This window comes from Epinephelus moara, chromosome 10 (assembly GCF_006386435.1).
Source record: "Epinephelus moara isolate mb chromosome 10, YSFRI_EMoa_1.0, whole genome shotgun sequence".
Classification (NCBI taxonomy): Eukaryota; Metazoa; Chordata; class Actinopteri; order Perciformes; family Serranidae; genus Epinephelus; species Epinephelus moara.
Window position 1 is genome coordinate 21965960 of NC_065515.1, and position 22271 is coordinate 21988230.

The 22271-nt window shown below is 43.2% G+C and overlaps 1 protein-coding gene across 3 annotated transcripts in view; it reads right to left on the reverse strand.

Moving 5' to 3' along the window:
* The window catches only part of ptprsa (protein tyrosine phosphatase receptor type Sa), a 260511-nt gene that overhangs the window by 113021 nt on the left and 125219 nt on the right, over window positions 1-22271 (reverse strand). For all 3 annotated transcript variants that reach the window (XM_050053955.1, XM_050053956.1, XM_050053954.1), the window contains 2 exons: window positions 9970-10115; window positions 6502-6643 (listed from right to left, as the gene is read on the reverse strand). In XM_050053955.1, coding sequence (XP_049909912.1) covers window positions 6502-6643; window positions 9970-10115 — 288 coding nt within the window. The remainder of the gene's footprint in view (window positions 1-6501; window positions 6644-9969; window positions 10116-22271) is intronic.

Consider the following 22271-nt stretch of genomic DNA (forward strand, 5'->3'; position numbering starts at 1 on the left):
AACCTATTCCTCTATTTCAGTATTTATGGTGTTTTCTTCCTTCTACCTTTTGGCTTTTCTACTCACCTTCCTGCCACTTTTTTCTGCATTTTCCCCTTCCTATCTTTCTCACTTTCACTATAGGTGTATGAGACCAGTGGAAGAGGGCAAAGGTCACCTCAGAGGCAGGCGGACAGGAAGAGGAAGAACAGCAAGATCTGTTGCTGATACTGCCAAGCTTATTCTTCACTGTCTCATTACAGAGCAGCCACTACCTGCCTGCTGGCTCTCTCCCTCTTCCTCTGTACCCCCCCTCAATCTCCAACACACACACACACACACACGCACACACACAAACACTTCAACACACTCCGTCACACACCAGCTGTCAACCGTGCGCACTTGCACACACATCATGAAACTAACTCTGTCTCACACACACACACACACACACACACACACACACACACACACACACACACCTGTTCATGTTTCACTATGTGTCTTATTAATTTTTCATCCAGCCTGTCTGATGCCCTGGACTCACCTCTTTCTCTGAAATAAAACACACGCACACAAAAAAAGCATTCAACCCTTGAACACCCAAACAGCACTGCATTAGCACTACAAAGAGAAAGGAGAAGAAGAACTGACCACGGACAAATCAACGCAACAGAAAATGTAAATGGAAAAACAGAAAAACTTACATCGGCAAAAAGTAAGTTTCGGGAGAGAAGAGTTTTCTCTTTAACAGCCATATATTTGTGAGAAAATGTAAAAGTGTAGTTTTAAGAGGTTACAAAAACCCAAGGGGTCTTGAATGGACTCAAGGGGAATATTCCACCAACGTAAATGTGTATTTGTGCTGGTGCTTGTTAGATACGTACAGAGAATACTGATGAAATGAAAAGCAAGGAGGAGAAATTTTCTCTGTTTTTTCTCTCTCTTCTCATCATCTCTCTTTTCTCAAACTGTCTCTTCCTCTCTGTCTTAGCCTGGGCTCAGACTTTTTAAAATTTGAAATCGGATTGCATCACACGCATGCGGAGAAATCTCACTGTTTTCTTAACTCATATTGCAAACATGCGCACACTTAAAGCTGCGAAGATCAGAACAGTTCATAACATAACCTAACGTAATGTGAGGCTAACATTCTTCAACCTTCATCTCCCCCTTTCTTCCCCTCCTCCTCCCTCAAACTTTGCCCGAGTATGGCTCATTATACTTGAGGTTGCATCCAAGTATTTCAAAGCACATTTTTTTCTCAGTACAGCAAAGGCATTTTAATTCTAAGGTAAAAACATTTTTGTCTATCAAAGGACTTGAAAGAAATGAGGGACTAAAAATCATCTGTCTATTATGAAGGATGCCCTGCAGGTCTGTGACATACTGTGAATGGATCTAGATTTGTATTTTATTTTACTGCAGTTTGTTTAAAATATACCTGATAAATGGCTGTATTACAAACACATACACACTGCTGTCCACTCTGACAGGCTGCAATTTCTCTCTCACACACACAACCCATTCAAATACAAAGAAAGAAGATTGGTAGAGACATAAAAGAGAGAACAACTGTGCATCAGACAGATAGAGAGGAGAGGGCTTTGAACATAATGGTGGAGATACTGTGTGAGAGAGACAGAAAAAGGTAGATGGAGAACTGAAAGAAGAGGTGAAGACAGGAAATAGAATGTCTTAAGGCTTGGCCTGGAGCCACTCCTGGTTGAAAGGTTGATTGGTCTCCATCCCTTTAACTTTCACTCCAGTTCGCCTTCCCTCTTGCTGCCGCTCACTTTTTTCTCCCCCATCTCATCATTGCACCTCTGTCTGCCTCCCACCTCTGTTTCACCCTTCTTTTTCAACCCGTCTCCTATAAAAAGGTACCTTGAATTCACTGGTCTTGATCTCTGCACAGACTGTACGTGTACCAAGATCCAGAAGCCCATTAAAATTCACCATTACCTGCTCCTTCACAAGAGAGCAGCCAATTAGCAGACAGCCTGATCAAACAGTAGGCACGCTACGCCCCAACTCCCCTCTGGGTAATAGTGGGTGCGTTCCTGAACCTGACCGGCACAGCGTTGCTCTGTGGCAGATGGGTGGAGTTTCCAGTCAATTTAAAACCAGCAAATGAAACGGCACATGCAGCTTGTGTTGATCTGAATCTATGTGCGGCAAGAAAACAAAACGCCACTTGTACACATGACATAATAAGCACTGAAAACTGGTAAATATTCGCTGTTAACGTGGTTTGACATGGCTAAATCCAATGGAAATGGTATCGTATTCTCTTTGCCAACAAATGTAAACTGAGAACTGTGATCAAAGTTTGGCACGAGTGACATTTATTTACCCTGACATACACTGGATTTACATGCATATGTAAAACAAGACGAGGAGGAGGGGTGCGGTTAGGGTAGGTTGGAGGCAAAACTACAGAGAAAAAAACCCCTAAAAATACAGTTTATGAATTAAATCAGTGCCGTGGATGAAAACCAGACTTGCAACTTGGCATTCACAGAGAGAACGAATGATGATTGGAAAGGTTTGAGAGTAAGAAGAGTGATGAGACACAGAGAAGGGTACGTTTGATTGGTTCCACCTGGTTGGGAGTGGCGAAGGGAAAACAAGCAGGATGTGAGCGTGACTGTGTGGGTGGGTGCACACAGGTGTATGGCTGCAAATGAAGGTCATGGCTAGGTCTGGTATCTAGCACTATATAGAGCCAAACCAGAGTACTAGACTCTGTGTGTGCATGTGTGTATGTGTGCATCAGAGGTGAGTCTCTGGTGCCTGCTGGTTCAAACAGCCCAGAGCACACTTTGTGAGATAAACTGCAGTTCCATGGCTTCACCACTGAGGTACAACTCAACCAATGTGGTTATTTCTGCCTCACTGTGATCTAAACAGTGGATTTTCCAAACAAACCAAGAGACACATCATATTTACAACTTGTTCAATATAAAAAAAAAAGCCTGAATATCAGACCAAATCTCATCCATCACCGTTTTTGCTCATTGGGATGCCGCAGGGGAGAATCTATTTGCAACAGTAATCACAGGGCTGAAGACTGTAGCAGTCTAAAATACAAGCACACAAAGCGGGATAACACCCCATGATCTCCCCACAACAGCATGAGCTGACAGTATCCCAGTGGCAACTTTGCCTTCTTTTTTTGACACTCAGAAAACAGTCAAATCCTTAAAACAGAAAAAAGAATGTTCCCATGACAAAAAAAAACCAGAGCAAGCTGCAAGTTGAGTCAGATCTCAAGAGTGTGCTTCATACGCTTGTCAGTCCCTCTCCAAGGACTCCCAGAGGACTGTATGCAAGTCTTAGTGGAGCCAGATGGCCCCCATCTTAGGTATTCAGCTGAGGCAGTGGAGCAACAGCCAAGGAGGTGTCACAGTCGATGCTAAACGCACCCTGCCATTGCCACCAACACACCAAGTACACACAAACACGGAGACGACAGAAGAAAGGATAGCGTTGTGTCATTGGGAATAGGGTTTAGGTTTTGCCTGTCTGTATTATCTTTTGTATGAATAAATGTATGTGGATGTTTTAAGTATTTGCAGAATGTCTATATCCTGCTATGTGTACATGTTTTCGTAGATCTAAGGTAGTGTACATACAGTACGTGTTGGGAGTGGTTACACGCATGCACATTGCCGGTGTGTATGGATAGCTTTTCGGTGCAGACAGGCATTGAGGTGTGTGTGCAGTGAGCACTGTGCTATTGTTAATTTCCTTTTAAACTCCAAGCAGAACCCGCATGCTGTCATGGCAGATGAGTTTGCACTACGACAGAAAATACTGTGCCTCTGTGTATAAGTGTGCTTAACAGTGACTGTGCATATATTCACTTGGGTATGCCTGTCTTTGAGGACTGCTGCTATTTTGAGTAAAAATGATTCCTGCTCTTAATTAGGCTTAAATTTCTTATAATGATTTATGTGTTCAGGGAGTTTCCAAACCCTTTGTTAGCAAGTGTGAACCCATGCAGGCATTATATTGATGTGTAAGCCTTGCATGTTTGCATGTTATTCCATTAAGTGTGTGTGCATGCAGCTGTATTTTCTCCCAAATGTGTGCCATGGCTTTCTGGCCGAGTCACCCATTGTGGCGACCCATTTTCTGCCTCTCCTGATCCCACACCACAACCCCTCTGTTTACTGGGGATGTGTCCCTTGTGCCTTGTCCCATATCCCATAATCCTCTGCCCCTGTTCCAAGAACCCATGTTGGGCTATTGTCCTCCTCACCTGTTCTACACTGCCAATAGTCCGCAACACCCCCTGTTGTCTCCCTTCATCTTTGGCCAACTTTTCACTTTTTTTCCCCCTATTTGTTCCGCTGGTTTGCTCCACTTCCATCTACGTGTATTCTCTCCCCACATTCACCCTCATTTTATATCCATTTTCACTTCGCCCTTAACACCTTTCTCCCGCCTCACGTCTGCCCTTTCTGTGAATCAAATTATGTCGCTCTCCTCTCATATCTCCCATTTTTCTCTCTATATCTTTGCTGTCTCCTTCCTAATGGGTTAATGCACGGGGACCCGACCTCATTAAAGATGGAAAACAGAGAGAACGTACTGCTCTCCTCCTCTGCCGCACATCCTGCACCCTCACCCTCCCCATCATCACACTCTCATCCCTCCTTCAGTGCCGGGGTCTTGCCTGGGCAGGAGCGCCGCTGCCTTTCTCTGGGGCTCTAGAGGAAACCTTGTCGAGCTGATTCCAATAACTTTTCATTTTCCTTCTGCTCCTGTGGACCGCCCTGGGTTTGCCCTGCTCTCTCACACACAATTGCACACACTGGCGTGCACATGCCTGCGCTTGTAGTTTAAAATTTGGTGTGCTTGTTTCTCATTTTCAATTTCTTGTTTTCAATCTGTCTGTGTGCGTGTCTGCTGTTTCTTTGTAAAGGACTTTCAGGACTTGATTTTAGCAGATAAATTGAGTTCTGACTATGAATAACATGTGGTCTGAGGACGAGGATGAAACTATTGATGCAGGCTGGAAGCGTGATTGCTTCTTAGTCTTGTAATGCTATATAAATGCTACACACAGGATCCTACACAGTGTTTTGTAATCAAGTGTCCAGTAAATGGCAGACACTATTCTATAAATGCAGCATCTGAGCTGGGCAGCAACCACACGTCCATCAGGAGCACTGGTACCTACTTACTCAGTGTACATCACTCTAGGCACTGGCATGAATTGTCACAAATGTGAACAGAGATGTAATTTCAGAGTCTAAGTACCACATTTCATATCAAGTTTTGAAGGGCACCTGAGGCAATCGCAACCCCCTAGCACCCAACAGCATGCTTCCAGGGTGGGGGGGTTTGTTGCTAACAATAACTAACCCAGGATACTGGGCCAGGCTTCCAGTCCCTGGTCCAACACCCCACCCCACCGCACTGCCTGTGGATTTGACAGCCAGGAAGGCCTAGCTCGTGTGCTGCCAGCCAGCCAGCAATAGCTCAGCTTCATCCAGCCCTGGAAACATGGCAGATGGCGGCAGGAGAGAACAGAAGAGAAGACAATGTGTGTGTGTGTGTCTATGTATCTGAGGCAGACAGAGACAGGTAGAAGGAGAGAGAAGAAAGCGGGAGTGTGTGACCACATGCTCGCTTGCCTATGATACCGTCCTCCTTGACCTCTAAGCTAGAGCTAAAAAAAAAGGTGTATTATCTTTTCTGAATCTAAAATAGCACCTATAAGGACAGATCAATATAAGGTCCACAAAGATCAGCTGTGTTGTTATTTTACACCTATTTATGTGTGAGTGTGTCTGGATGCGTCTCCAGACACGTCTGTCCGCCACTGTGCCCTGACTGTGTGGTGGGGTGACCAATCAATCTTTTTCATTCAGGGATCCTATGGGTTTTCATCACGGGCAAATAGAGGTTTAGCTCTTCCATGAATGGACAGCTGATTAGTCTCATCAAACTGATGGATCCTTGATAAATAGGTGTCACGCTGTCCATCTGCTGTAAGCGAATACGTGTCTATTTTAGACTGTGACATGCGCCTGCACAAGAGCTTTAAAAGATAATCCTAAACATTTTCACGTATAGTAATTTGGCTTCTTTAGTGATGATTCGTGTAACTGATTTAGCTTATATAGTAGTACTCAATAAATAAAAGCTTTTATAGATGTCAGGTAGGTCTTCATCAATAAAACTCACAGCACACAGGAAGACAATCTTTCTATGTTTCTAATATGTCAGAATCTTATAAAATCACATATGCTATAAAGAAAAACCTTGTGTGAAACTTATGACCCGTCTAAACAGCTTTTACAGCAAAAGCCAAAATGGTCTACCGGAGCACTACCTACAGATATACCGAGAAAAGTACAGCCCTCACTAACTCACTGGCAAGTGCAGTACAAAAACTCCAAGGCAAGATGTCATCATAAAAAAACCTGAGGAGCTCACGGACGTCCACTTAAATGATTTATTTTTGTAGTTACCCCTCTGCACACTGTTTCATAATGCAGGACTCACCTCGGATGATGGACAGCTTGGCATTGACGGTAATCTCGGCCTCGCTGTTCTCAGCAACGCATTCGTAGATGTTCTCGTCACGTGGCGCTCGGAGAGGCTGGATTCTGAGTACAGCGCCGGCACCCTCGTCAAACTCAATGGTCTGTAGGGTAGAGTAAATAGTGAGGTTGGGTTAGGCTCCAAAGCAAACAGTTTCTCACATACACACTTTCACACGCAATCCCAGCCCCATATCTTTGCGTGTGATGTGCTCGCCTCTTTGTGTTTTCATCTCGTTTTTATCTGTAATTATGCCCTTTGTTCTCTGTAAAGCCCGTTGTTTTGAACCTTGTTGAAAGTGCTTCTTAAAAACAAAATCAGACTACACTCGGAACGCAACATGTGCCGAGAATACTGAGTGGAAGGAAGCTGTATTTATAAAAAGACTCACTTTCAAAAACGATTACATTTAGGGAAGAGCTATATAAACATTAATGCCTTTTATCTTTGAATATCAAGATACTCTTGATGTGTCAAATCAGAAATGATGAGGCTGCTCAGTAATAACATTTTTTCTCATAATTCTTAAGTGAAGTACAAAGTGCTCTTTTAGGCAAAGCTGTTTGTGTTCACACAGGGTTTTTTTAATGCGTGTCTCATTCAAGTATAACAAGAACATGATGAAGGACAGTATTAGTATGTCTAAGGAAACATCTATCTCCATAGGATTTAGACTAATTATATCAATTGGCTTACCTAACTGGATGTCAGCATCCTGATTTTTTAAATTTTAAAGAAGTATTTCAATGCTGGAAGGATTTCTTTGATACACTGGGCTGTCCGTGTCGTAGAAAGACACAAATACCTTTGAAATTGGTGATGTTTCTGAAAACATGAGGCAAGAAATAGGCAACACAGTAACAAAATCTTTGCTCATATTTGATCAACACTGTTTACTGGTTGATCTCATTTTGTCCAGCCTCACTTTTGACAATACAGGAACCAGTATGACGTCCACTTCCCGTTCACAGATCCTCATATTACAGCCAAACAGTGCACTAAAATACGTTTCTGAAAACATTTTAGGGAAGAAAGAGGCAATATTATAACGTAACCTTGGTTTAAATATGAACAACACTGCTGAGTTGTACAGTTCGATAGGAGTTTGGTCTGATTTTGAGAGAGAAACAGAAAGGGGCGGGTGTGTCTCTCAATCCGCTTCTATACTCTTTGTGTCTGTGATGGCAGGCATACAGAAATGCAGAGGTCAGCCTGCAGTGTGAGCAACAATCCTAGAATCAGCAAAAGTTGGCTATCTAGCATATTTAAGCTAAGAGATGGGGACTGGTAAAATGGAGGGTTTACCACAGTTTATTTACACATACTACCCACGCTGTTGTGATACAAAGCTGGTTGAAAATTGGCAAGGTATCCCTTTAAGAACAATATAGTGATCTAAAATAGTTTGGACTTGCTAATAACTTAAGTTTTTATGTTTAATTCAACCACTCAATCAAATCCATTTTCATAGAGCTACTTTAATAACAACCTTCTGAATGTGTCTTCATTTCTAAAACTTAATGCCAGTGGGTGACAGTCGGGCAGTTTGGCCCGAGAAGTTACAGAAACTGGCAACTGGCCAATGTCTAGAGAGCCACAGTTTTGATCTCCCTGAAAATCACATTAACAGCCATGTATGCTGCTCTAAGAGGCAGAATGTCAAAATTGGGTAAATGACATGACTCTAAATGGTGACATTTCTGAACCAATTACGCCTTCTTTTTAATATAGCTAGTCATTTCCCAAGCTAATCTCTTTTGCTCTAATTTCCGGATGGATGAAGAGTGAGAGAGGATGGTCAGCGCGTCTGCCAGTCTCACAGGACACCTACTCTTCTAACATCTATCGTTCCTCAGAGGAGCTTACAACATCTCGACGAAGGGTTCACTGCTGGGATCTCGGAGCAAAGCATGACTTTGAGATATAAGTACAAGTCTTCAGCAGCCCTGCTGCTCCACTGCTGCACATCTCAGGGCTGAGCCGCTAATTAGGCTAAAAAACACTGCAGAACATGGCATCATGATCGATATCAAAGCAGCTGTCTAGAGGGTAGAACAGGGAGAGAAAAAAATCAGAACTACTTCAAAACCCCTTTACAAATTTTTTATTTCATGCTAAACGGAGGAAGAGAAGCGTCCGTTCTGGCGGGCTCCTTCACGCCCTTGGCTTTGTTTCCCACTTAGCATGCAGAAGAAGAGAACGTACAAACACAACTTGTCTTTTTATTTTGTCCTCCGTTGAGATGCTGCTTCTCCCCCTGTTGATGTTGTTGTCATTTTTTGCTTTTTAGCCCCCTCCCCTGTGGTTGTCTTCATGCTGCAGCGTGTGCATGTCTATCTCTGTGCACTGCTGTCGTTAACGAAAGCAACTTTTTAATTAAGAGACACTGAGCATCAATCAAGACTTTTAGAGATGCCATCTGGGACGCCTGCCGAGAACTGAACAACAAACATCATGAATAACGCACAGACAGACGCATTCACACAGACAGGGCGGTATGCAGAAAAAGAAACCCGCACTGGAAACAAGAATGTGACAATGGAGACAGAGCCAGTCAAGTGCATAGAGGACAGAGAGGGAGGACTGGGAGGGCTCTGAATTGCGTTACTGGGTGACTGTAGCCAATGGTGCCCCAGCACATTGCTCAGAGGTTAAAGAGGCCAGTCCATGAAAAGACTGGTAGTTGCTGTCCAGAACTATTTGTGAAAACTGTGGGTGAAGAAAGCAAACGAAGACACCCTTTTCTGTCTTTTCTAAGACTGTGTGGGAACCCAACTGCAACAGGAGACTGTGTGGTGCAGGTCAGCATTGTGAAAGAGCGTGTGTGGGCAAATAAAGGTTAAAATAAGTGACATAGTTTTTCGTCTTACTTCAGTCCAGTGTTGCATGCCATTTCTGCACAGACTGTATAATAAAAATAATGGATGTAGTCACTGTGACATCACCCATTGATTTGTGGCCTCCCGTTTTGAAGGCTCAAGTTTTGCATTTTGGCTGTTGCTATCTTGGATTTTTGGAGCCAGAATGAGCGAGGAGTGGAAGTTACTCATAGACTGTGGTGATGCCTCACAGACAGCCTGCCACTCAAAGCAGAAATGCCCTTAATTATGAATAAATCTAAGACTTAATAAAACTTAAATGGGTGAGTAATATAAAAAATCCCCACCCATACAGTTGTTATGAATGGATAGACACCAAAATCATTTTTTGTATGAGGCTGTAAACATGTTTATTTCTGTTGTAAAGTTGGGCATTCTTGGGTGTCTATGGGGACTCTGTTTTGGAGCCTCAAGTGGTCATTTGAGGAACTGCAGTTTTTCAACTTCATTTTTTAGCCCCAAAGGTTGCCGCTTGCATTTCAGTGATGTGGTACAGGACAGTAAAAATAAAGTTATACTCCTCACAGTGCAGCAGTGCTCATTGACTCACCTCTATACGCTGGGAGTTGACCTTCTTGCCTTTCTTGTTCCAGCTAACCCTTGGCTTGGGGTCGCCCGTCGCCTGGCACACAAAGGAAACCACACCCCCTGAGACACCAATCTGGTCGACGGGAACTTTAGTGAACCGTGGTGCAGCTGGGAAGTGAGGGTGACACAGACAGAGAGAGAGAGAAGGAGAAAGAGAGAAGTTAGCACAAGCCGTAAGACAAATGTTGAGCCACTGAAGCTAACCCAGTTCCTTTCAAGGCAGCGTTAAATAAGCGTGATTACATTTCCGAAAGGACAGACTACCAAATTCCTATTCCCACGCACAAGACACACACACACACACGCAGGACTCTATAATGTCACGCAAGCCCACACTTCCTCCTCTTGCAACCCCTTCTGTATCTTATTCTCACTCTGTGCCACACACCCACACACACTGTTCTGCAGCAGAGCGAAGTCTTGGATAAGGGAGGCAGTCAGTTTGAGTTTTTGAGACACAAGATGAATAGCTGCACGGATAGCCAGGTTAGGCAGACGGACAAGCAGACAGATAGCTCACCATGTATCAATAGTGGTCTATCTATATCAAGTCAAGTGTCTTAACTGTGGGACACTTGGGATTTGGTCAATGAACCTGTTGCTTTTTTTGCGACAGGGCAGCCTCTTTAACCAGTGGGCTATGTCATTATCCTAAATCTCCACCTGCAGTACACACTTGGGTTGAATTACAGGGCTGTGCCTCATCTAGTATCCTAATTTCAGCGCTGTGTAGTTTTGCATGTAAATCATGGTGCTGTGAATTTATATGTTGATGATGTGCCAAGGTGCTGATGATCAGTAGCTCAAAGATCTCTCCATAGGGAACATGGAGTCTGGATATTACAAGTACAGTAGCAAACCCTCAGAGAAGGGTAGTAAGAAGATGAGGCAGTAAAAGTGGGTTTTTGGTTTTAATCTGATATCGTATATAAGTGCTTTTCCTGTTTGATAGAGGATAGCGTGGATAAAGCCACAATCGGTGGTTCAGTTCTCACTTGGACCACACAAACTAACTAAGGCTGCTTTCAGACCTAGAGTTCATTTGTAACTGGACCGAGACCACCTCTTCAAGAAGGTCTCAGTCCAGTTGTTTTGGTATGCACCCGAGTGTGATTGGTGTGTTCACACCTGCCCAAATGAACCGCACTTATGGGGCAGACAAACTTGAGTTCAATTGAACCGAACCAAACAGGGCAGGTGTGAAAGCACCCTTAAAATGTATGCTCTCATACATCTGAGACTCTTTGGTTAAATTCTTCTCATCAAAAGGCGGTAATTTCGGTGCTTTTGGTGCTTCAGTTTGTTGCCCGTGCCTTGGTTGCAGTAGGTTCAAGACAACAAGCTTGGTAGAGAGAGAGCAAGAGAGAGACAGAGAGAGAAAACAGATTCTCCTGGGGAACTCGTTAAATCTGAATCATACAGATATGTGAGGATGATCAAACGGCCAGCGCATAACGTCAAATTAATAATTAAGGGACCATGGGCCGACACCAGTCTCCAGGCATTGCTAAACACATATGAAGGAGAGTTCCTGCATTCATTATCAGCTAAGGAGAGATAGAGAGCGGATATTTAAGAGAGAACGAGGCAAAGAGAAATAGTGTAGGACAAGGGAAAGGAAGAGAAGAAGGGTGAGTGTACTGCTTCAGGAAAGCAGAGGCACCACATGCAGAGTTCAATTCACCGCCCCCAACTAACCACCCGAATGCTTCTGACGCAAATATTACACCAAGATACACAAACTGGTTTAACTAGTGGTTGGTTGGTAGTTAATCTCAAAAGCAGTTTTCACAATTTCCTCAACCAGCTGGAATTTTTCAACTAGAAGAGGCTCTCTAAATGAGAATGAGTGGTTATTCACATCATAACAAATATCAAAATGTGTTCCTGCCCTGCTTATGAGTGTGCGCCAGTGTGAGACACATTTAACCTTGATTTTACAAGCTTAGATGTCTGTGGATGCGAGATTATCGCTGAAAGCAAGAATATGTGCTCATTACGCTGTCCATGGTCAAATGAAGATAAAAAAAAATGCTTTCAACTAAAAACTATTATGAGTACTTTATTTCAGACTACAGTCAGCAGTCAGAGTTGCTCACCTGCAGACGAGCAGAGCTACTCTTATCTGGCTTTGATTTCTGTCTTCTTTCTTGCCCTTTTTTTTCTTGGGTAATTTAGGGCATATGCAGCTCTAGGGGTAGAGCGTGACACTAACTGCACTGCCAGGATTAAAGGTGTAATTCCCACTGTGCGCAGCATTGAAAGAATTTGGAATTAAAGTGATAACTTTATGGCATATGCGAATTAAACTGTCATCTATGATAAAAACAATAATAATAACAACATTCTCAACACTGACGGAGAACATGGTTCGCTAAATAAATCAGCCAAAGGGCAAGGATAAACCTCTTCAACGTTTATAAGAAATATTAAAGGGCTGTGTTGCTGGCAATCATTTAATGTTGGAAATATTGATTCCTGGCCCCTCCTGATGGTTAAATGAGCGTGTATTGATTGTTACATCCCTCAAAACATTTCTTAGCCCTCTTTGAATCTTGCTCTGCATCTGTTAAAAAAAATCACCCATGATTTAGTGACATTACTTGACGAGGAGTAATTTGTACACTCTGTTAATATTTTAAAATCACAGAAGACTAATTACACTGGAGGCAACTATTCAAGAAAGCCCAGTTTTGAAAATGATATGCAGTGGCAGGTAAGAGTCTCCTCTTTGTATGTTCACATCAGCTTGGGCGGTGTACCTCCATACCTTCCTGACATGTCACTGAGGTATAGGGTATATGACAGTATTCCTGTAAAAAAAAAAAAAAAAAAAAAAAAAGACAAAAAGCAGAGCTGCTGGTGAAAGAAGTCTCAACTCGCCCTGTAGTTTCAGCTAGAGATGTGTTGCCAAGTTTGCTACATCCCACAGGCACAAATGCCAAAGAAGGGAACATTCTTATACCTTTTCACTTATTCAACAGCAAAACACAACCGTACACCTTCTGATTTTAAGATTCTCTCGTTCATGGAACTAAGACTACCTTAATTGCCCTCTCAACTCATCACAACACACACGTCATTCAAATTCAATTCATTTATCTTCAAAATAAACCCTTATTTCACCAAGTTGGATGTGAAAAAACAGGGACTGCCCATTGCTCCAACAACTCATTGTTCCAAAACATTAATAGCCCGAAAAATGTCCCATTGGACAGAAACTCCATTTGTCCAACAGCCTGTTATCTCATAAACAAACACCCAGTACTCTGAAGACCCACTGGCCCGAAAACACACACTCTCCCAAACAGATCACTGGATCTTCCCGGGTGCCAAATTTTTTTCCTACTATGGTGACGGCATGACCTGCCCTATCCTGCCTCTCTGGCTAGTACTTGTTGCCTTCAGTGGTTGGGTTGGCTAGGTTAGATTGGTTAGCGTTGAAGTAAGAATGTCAGGATAAGCCAATCAAAGGCAGAGTAAGGTGGGTCATGCCTTCACCATAGGAGGAAAGATAATCTCGCAGCAGGGTAGACTGATTAAAGGTCACAAATCTTTCTGACTACAGGGATACTGTATTTTCCGAACAATGGACCTTTGGAGCAATGGCCGTTTAGTTTTGATGTGATGAGCTGTCAGAACAATGGCATGGTACCAAATTACGCTTCCTCTACTGCTGTTTTTGTCTCTCTCTGTCGTTGGAGGCTTTTTGCTAGTCCTGTAACATCATGGTCACCACTCGCAGTAGCCATCTTTTCCAGCTCAGACTGACTTCTGGTGGTGTGAGCTTTGCACTACATCACTTCAGCATCTACGTATCAGTATGAAAAAGGAGCATCTGCATTTTTGACGATACTGAAAATCATAGTACGCTGATAAACAGTAATACCTTGATAATGCTCAAGCCTCTGTTTATCCTGCATCCATATGTGTTGCATTTACACTGTGGGCAATTCCTTTTTAGCACACAGCTCAAATGCTGCTTTGTAAACAGTTGTAGCTTTTAAAATTTGAACACCAGACATTTTGATCTTCAAAACAAGTCCAAACCTGAAGTAGCTGAAGAGGTGTTCTCCACTTGTTGCTGTTTTTTCAAATGCATCATTGGGACATGAATGATTAACAAATCTGACTTTCTAATAAGATTATGCATGTAAAAGATTAGCCATAAAATCAAAGATAAAAGTCTTAAACAAATCACCATTAACTATATGGTCCACGGGAGTCTCTAATATGAAGGTTATGGGCTGTTTCGAGCACTGCAGCTTTTCTCTAGCTTCAAGGAGTAGGCCTACTTTATTTGTCTGGTGCATACACTGATCCCTTTTGGCATTTTACAATCTCAATTTCCATTCTGAAACTACACAACACAGCTTTACAGAACACAGCTCCTCTGCATTTGACCTCCCCTTACAATGTGCCCTCTGTCGAGACAGAAGAGGGATTTACACAGAGCAGGCCTGTGGCAGTGGTTCTGCTGAAGGCCAGCGCTCTTTGATTAGTTTTCCCCTGGACCATTCGACATTTCCACCCAGTCGCCCTCTCCCTCTCCTTCTCTCTCCCACTTCATAGGATGAGGGAGAGATATACAATAAATGCACCAGCCCACACGTCAGTCTGAATTTAACTCCTGACAGATTCAGGATTTTTGCTCATAATGCTCTGAATATACTTTTCAACATTACCACAGGAAGGTTTAAATAAAGCTGGGGAGGCTAGGAGGGGAAAAAATGGTTGAAATGAAAAAGAATGACACAGTAGGGGTTGACAGGAAGACGAGTGCAGGAGGAGGTGGTACTGGAGAGGTCAGTGGTAAAGAGAGAGCTGGAAGAGGAGAGGAGAGGAGGTGAGAGGAGGTCCAAGGACTAGAGGAGATGATGTGAAGAGGGAGGGCAGGACAGAAAGTCCTGAATATATCATCAAAAAAGAAACTTTAACAACTTTTCTCCCTTCTTCAGCATCAAGTTGGACAATGCTAACATCTCTCTAGAGAAATTTCACCTGTACCGGCCAACCGACTTCATTCATTCTGCCTGATCGCATTAAAAATCATGACTATGAACTCATGCGTTCTATCTGACATCCTATTCAGCAGACATTTTTGACACTGTATTCTGTCCGCACTGATCAGAGACACTGTGAGCAAAACAAGCCTGATTTCTAAGACTCACACTGACGTCTTGACTGCATAAAAGAAATGGACATGGCCACCATAATGTCACCTACTGGTTTGTGGACTACCCTTAGGACGCCTTGAATTTGGCCTTTTTGCAGTTGCCATCTAGATTGTTTGGAGGCAGATATGACCATATTTGGATGAGAGGGTGGAGCTGTGGAGGAGCAAGGGGTGGATGTGACTGAGAACCTGAGGAAAGCGCTGTGGTAGTGACTTGTCAATCATAAGGTAGCCACGCCCTACAGCATACCCTGCTTTGTCATCTATTATCTCTAAAAATGGGACCATAATTTGCAAAGTGAGACCGATTGAGGCCATAAACTCACTAGGACCATGTTTCCTGGGGTAATAAATAAAGAGATTTAGGATAATTTTGTAATAGACTTAAATACAATCAAACTTCTTTTAAAAACCAGTGTTACCCCCTAGTGGCCTTTAAATAGAATGCAGGTGTAAGGCACTTCCGCACTCACTTTACTTCTCAGACCCAGAGATAACCCATGGCTGACACTCTTATCTAAAACAACATTTCATAACCATGAGAGAAAAAGTAAGCAGGTCTCTATAAATTTTCAGATGGTTGAGTAAAATACAGTTGAGAACGTCATACACGGCTACCAGCAGAGCTATGGGGCAGCAGTTTCAGCTGGACAAAAGCAGAGGCAATGCTACAGTCGAAACAGAGGAGGTGCTCTGCCTCACATGAGGCTGTTATCATAGGTTAATCTGCTGTCACTTTTCACACAGACGTGCTTCTAAAAGTGACATTTCACAAAGACATGACTTCAAACCATAGAATTAAACATAATTACATTACATAAGCCCCAAGTTTAGACAGGTTTCGGTTTTAGCTCTGCTGTCTCCCTCTCTCACACTTGCCCACGTATGTGCTATATCTATTTTTGCTCTTTTTTTGGACTATTCAGGAAGTGAGTTTAATATTGTTTGAACGCCATCAGCATTATTTAACTTCCAATCAACGCCGGTTGGGTAAAGGGTAGACACTGTGGCTGAGGGCCCATGAATGTCTGCTATAGTGCAATTACAGGTATGCAGTGTGTGATTGTGTGAACTCAGATGAGCGTAATTAACCTTTTTTTTTTCAATTTTCCCCGGCTATGTGCCTCTGGGCTTCTGCTGCCAGTTACCGTTGACTTTGAGCCTTCCTTTTTTTCAGAATTTGAACCTTGGAACGTAGCCAGTAATTGCAGGGTAAAAAAAGGTTGAGTGGTGTCGGGGATTAAATTGCTTTAAAAAAATTCCCAATAATGAGCGATGGCATAGATCACACTATATTATCAAGAGATAGGCTTATTCATAATGTTTCATGCATTGCGTGAGATCAGTGTCGGCATCGTGGATAGAAGTTGACACAAACTGGCTGCTGTGGGGAATCAACTGTATGGCTTTATGGACTTTATTGTCTTAATTTGAAGCATCTTTAAAGATTATATTTATACCACAGTTTATTTCAGTCCAGTTTAGCATCACTTAAAAATAGCTTCACTGTGGAAAAGTAAGTTATGTTCCCCATGAAACCTGTTGCTTCGTATTTGAGGGCTTTGTATTTGTTGTGGTGAAGCAACTTTGTGACATACAGCAGTATAGTTGAAATGTGTTATAATTATAAAATAAAATGTTGAAATAAGTGTATTGTTACCATAGTCTTGTAATAACGCTTTCATGGCATTACAATGAAATGCTACATTCAGCATGTTTAATCAGGCATATTTAGGTCTACTGTGTTAAAGTAGCTACAGTTAGAAAACTTTTTCTTGAAAGTCAAAGATGTACAATTTAAACACCATTAAATATGTTCCATTTTCCGTGACTATAAAATATGCTTTAGAATGCCCTCTGTTTTCTGCGCGGACATAAGAGTGTTACCCAGAGTACATAGCTTTTGAGGTTTGATTCCCAACGGTGCCCTATTCTAAAAATGTCCACACTTCTTTTGCTGTAAGGTACCTTGTATAAAAGTCTCCACCAAACGGTGTGCGTTATGTTACCAGAGATGACATTGCAAGGACATTGCACCCGCAGTGGCCATTTGTCCCTTCCACCAAAGTCTCTCTCTATTCCCCAAGCTTCCCCCCAGACAGACTGAGGTACGGCATTGCCTAGATAAGCACACAAGACCCGTCTTTATCTGCCTGGCAGGGGGACATGGCCTGAACTAAAATAACCAGCAATGGGGGCCCGGCTTTCTTCACAAGGCCCCGAGAATAGAACAGATCCACGCAAACACAACTGGCGAGCGGGACGGGGGGAAAAAAAACCTCACACTGTGCACACAGACGCTTGTTTAGCTAATACAGCTACCACCTGCTACTGGCCGCTACCTCTGTTGGACCTGATAAGACAGAATACACTAGTGCTGTGATTATAAAGTGCTGGAGAGTGGGAGGTGGGCATGTGAATATGAGACAGCTCCATTTACACTTCTGTTCTGTTGTCGTTTGCTAGAGGGGGTGTAAGAGGAGGGAGGGGACTGGCTTTATGACTAATACAGTAATTGATGGAGAAAAGCTTCTTGGGTCATAAATAGGAGCCATTATCCGCTGAATTAGCAAAGTGGGAGACAAAATGACGCATGGCCATTCAGTGATTTGCAGAGAAAGGCAGAGAATTGGGTAAAGGGCACTATCCCTCTTGCTACAAATAGGTATCTCTCACAGCACACAGAGACCTTTTTTCCAGCCATGTCTGAAAAGAACATTTGGTACTATTAGTAGTGCTACTACAAGCAAACTAACTCTACTTTCTCCTGTCAGTCATGGCAGGCAGGGTAAAAGGTGTGGTCTGGGTGAGGATGCAGATAAGTATGACATCAATTTCCTTTGTTTTTTTATTGTTGTCCTAATAGTTGCTTTGGATATGAGCAACATGTTAAAAGCACAAAACCTTTTCCTCATTTTTCCATCCCACTCAATGCCACTTTATCTCAACACACAGTCTCCTGTCTACATGTGCTAACAGATATAATCCTCTGTCTTATTTGGTGTGTTTACAAAGTACATGACAGCAACATGAATGACTGTGTGCTACTGATTTAAAGTTAATTTACTACTTAATCCTGACTGAGATTAAACTTAATTTTCGTATTAGCCAAACAGCAGACACATGACACGCACATGGGCATGGGCACTGTCAAGACTGACTGCTTGAGGCACTTAACAACCGATAACTAGTGAGTGGAGAAACCTGGCGTCCTGAAATATTCAAAACTTTGTTTTTCATGTTGCACGAAGTCTACTTGAAACTTTGAACATTTAGAGCTCTAGTTTCCCAGCGCAGCGCAGGTGGCGCAGGGTGGCGAACCCCGCGCAGAGCTAGTTTCGAGCAGCGCAACCCGAGGCGTGTTCAGTTTGGTAGACCGAGGTGCGCTGAGATGGGTGTGGCGGCACAGAAGGGGGAGGTGTCGACAGATCCAGCTTGGCGCAGTGACAGTTTCGTGCCAAAAGGCTTCGCCGAAGGTGCGCTAAAAGCTCGCCAGCTGAAACCAGGTCTACTGTCAGCGCAGGGGGAGCACAGCCGGTGTAAGCCGAAGTTTGGCTGACCGGCGGACAGTGCGCACACATCACCAAAACCTCACAGGCAGGTTTCCAGAATATTAGGCACATTAACGATGCAATAAATAGCCACAAAACCACTATTCAATGCAACTATCTGCAATCAGCACATAAATGTATCTCTATATCGACTGTCCCGTCACATCTGATGTCAGATCAAAGGGGATTGGCACCGTTTGGCACGTTTGGCACGCGTAATGGAAACCCAACCTGATTTGATTAACACAGCTGCAAACTAATGAGTTCACATCCCTCTCAGCCAACCACAAACAGCCACAGCATCAGATAGGGAGTATATATTCAGCATCTGTCATCTTAGAAAAGTCAAAAGAAAAGAAACAGAGTGAGACTGTGAGAGAGAAAGAGAGAGCGCGCGCATGAGAGAAACGCAACATAAATTTACAATTGTGGTGACCTCCTCCCAGGCTACCTTTGCATCATCAGCCCGTGGAGGTCTGCTCGCAGTGTCCGAATATACGGAACTGCTGGATCTCCCGGACCAAAACATAAGTTTCCTCCTGGGAGAAGTTTGGCCGTCTGACGCTGCTACTCTCTTCTGCCATGGCGAATTGAGTAAACTCTCATTACACCTTCGCGCGGTGCATTTAAGGGCAAGGAGAGGGGCTCATTTGATTGGTGTGATGTGTGTAAAACCCACTCCACGCCTTCTCTCCTCCCTCTTTCCGACTTGCGCCGGTAGGAGGGACGGAGGTGGGATAGAGGAGTAGCTGCGCCAGGGCGCACGGTGTGCCAAACTTACAAAATCCGCCTGGCCACACCCAGTTGGCGAAGCGCAGGTGCGCTGTGCCCCCGCCGCGCCCGGTCTGCGAAACTAGAGCCCTTACTGTTAAAATATGATTTACTCTGAGAAATTCTAAACTGTGTTCAGCAGTAATAGACCAAGTCAAATGGACTAGCGGTGCAAAGTGATGTTGCTGACGTTGAACTACAGCCATGTGCACCTCTGAGGTGTAGAGATTTACCAGCTTGCAGTATCCGCCTAACAGCTATCCAAAAGACTCAGCAGGCCGCCAAGCTGCTGGAGCTGCCTGTCCGTCAGTCCTGGAGCTGACTTAAAACCCTAACAGCCTTTATCAGCGTGCACGAACACACACACACACACACACACACACACACACACAATCGCACGTAGACTTAGGGAGGGATAGACGGACAATGGATAGATAGAGATTGATTGATTAACACAGCCAAATTTGCATTCACGTGGATGCATTGAACAGCGCACACACACACAAACAAATATACAAACACACACTCTCCCTCTCACAATCACACACACCACACACCCTCCAGGCCTAAACAACCAAGCCCCATCAATCAGGACCAATTCTCACAGGCTGCCTGGGCAAGCGCCATCGCTATGGAAACCAAGCCTTTACTCTAAAGCCGTCTTGCTTTGTCTTGTCTGGGGGTTTTCACACGCAATCACTGCCAACAAAGACCAGCAGACTGCTGCAAAAAAACTTGAACCAGGCGAGAATGATAGAAAGGAGAGAGAAAAAAAGTTGGTCAGGCTGTCGCCAACTTCTGATGGGAGTAAATTTGGACAATTTGGTGGCATCAACATCAACATATTCCAACTCAGAAAATGAAAATGATGAAACACGGATCTTTATCTTTAACAACAGGCCTTAACAATTCTACAGTCATTCAGTCAACAATGTGACATCATCTACCATATCTAACTCAATTTGTAACTGACACAGTACATTTAAATGAAATAATAGCAGCTAAACAAAAACAAGTAACAGCACACTTAACTCAGTGTTGATGCTGCAGGGCCACACATGTAATGCTGTGATTGTATTGGTGACGTACAAATTTCTGAAACAGCTGAATGTGTGCTTAAAAAAAGCACACATGTTCTGCCAGTCAGGATGAAAAAGAATTACAGTCTAGACTAATCCCAGCTGTAACCATATTCCACAGGGCATGTTTGGGTCAGGCTCCATTCCTATGTAACCCTTACCTTGGGTGTGCAAGCTTAAGGGTTAATGAAACAGTTGCTTTTCCAATTAAAATATAAGGAAGGAAGGCTAATTGGGATTTGCTCTTGGGGCAGCTGGGGTGCCAAGCAGTTGTGGACATAATGATTCACAAAGTGAGTTTGTGCCGTGTGGACTGTACAGCCAGTTCCCACAGTGGAAAATTGTCCATCTTGTAACCTCAAATAGTGTCTTAAAATGATGTTTTCCTTTTAATAATTTAATCAAGAGGCAGGATTACTTTGCCTGTTTAAATGTAGTTAAACTTTTTTTTAAGAGAATATTTTTTTGATACAAGTCGAGAGGCTCAAGTTAAAAACATTATGACATCTTTTAAGACGATTCTCAAAGCAACCGCTGCCAAGAAATTAAATTATGTCACTTCATTAGAAACCGTTTTGAGAAAACAGAGATTTCAGGGCTCAACAGCACATACGCTCTCCCCCGTTGCATCATACAGCGCGCCATCTATGACGACTGCACTCCAAGCAAACTCGCAGGGCTCAGGCTTTGCAGTCCATGAGGGACTTGTGGCAGGATGTGGGATAAAATAAGTTCTGGAGTGTAAGTACCCAGAGGTGAAAAAACTTTGCCCGACCACAGTGCTGTCACTGCGAAGCTGCATTTCTAAAAAGAGTGGCAAACTCATAATATGCACAAATTGGTCCCACTGAAACCATTGTTGAAGGCTAAAGAAAAAAGTGAAACACACTAAGTATCCTTCCGCTCATTGGAAATAAATAGGCTCAATTCCTCAGAGAGAAGGAAGGGAAATTAAGCTTAAGTGTGGGTCTGATTCTGAAATGGCTACAGAGCGCACACAAAGACGATCGAATGGGAACAATTTTGTGTCATTTAGACTCACTTGAGGCAACTGACAGTTGTTGGCTCATTAAATGAAGAGGACACCTCCAAACGCCTAAGTCGTTACAGGTCTGATCAAAACAAAGGACGAGAATAAAGAAAATAGAGACCAAATTATACTATCTCTCCAGCGAAAGTAAAATAAAAACTAGAACACACGCTGCATCTTTATATTCAAATCCAAGCTAAGCTAAATACAAGGGAAAGTCTCAACCTGTGCAGTCTCAGAAAGGCGGTATAAAAAATTATCACAACAACAGTCAGGCATCAAGGAATATCTTTCTTAGGAGGGGGTTTCAAAAACCTTTGAAGATCTAAACGTGTTCATCAAAGCATTGAAGGCATTACAATTTTAAAAGCTACCTTGGTGGCGTGTTGAATTCCTCTCTGCTGGAAGGGAAGAAAAAAAAAAAAAACATTGAGGGATAGTGCCTTTCACGCACTTCAATCACTCGTATTGTTCTGTCAAACTGAGTTCATATAACATCGCTCAAACTACTGGAGCATGTTACTGAAAAGAGACTGAGAAGGAGAGATGATGGCAAAAAAGAAGAGATATAAGTATCACCCACGCTGTGGCTGCAAGCTTAGAGGACAGCTATTTGATCCATTGTGCTGACCAGGACTGTGCTTTTTAGAGGTACAT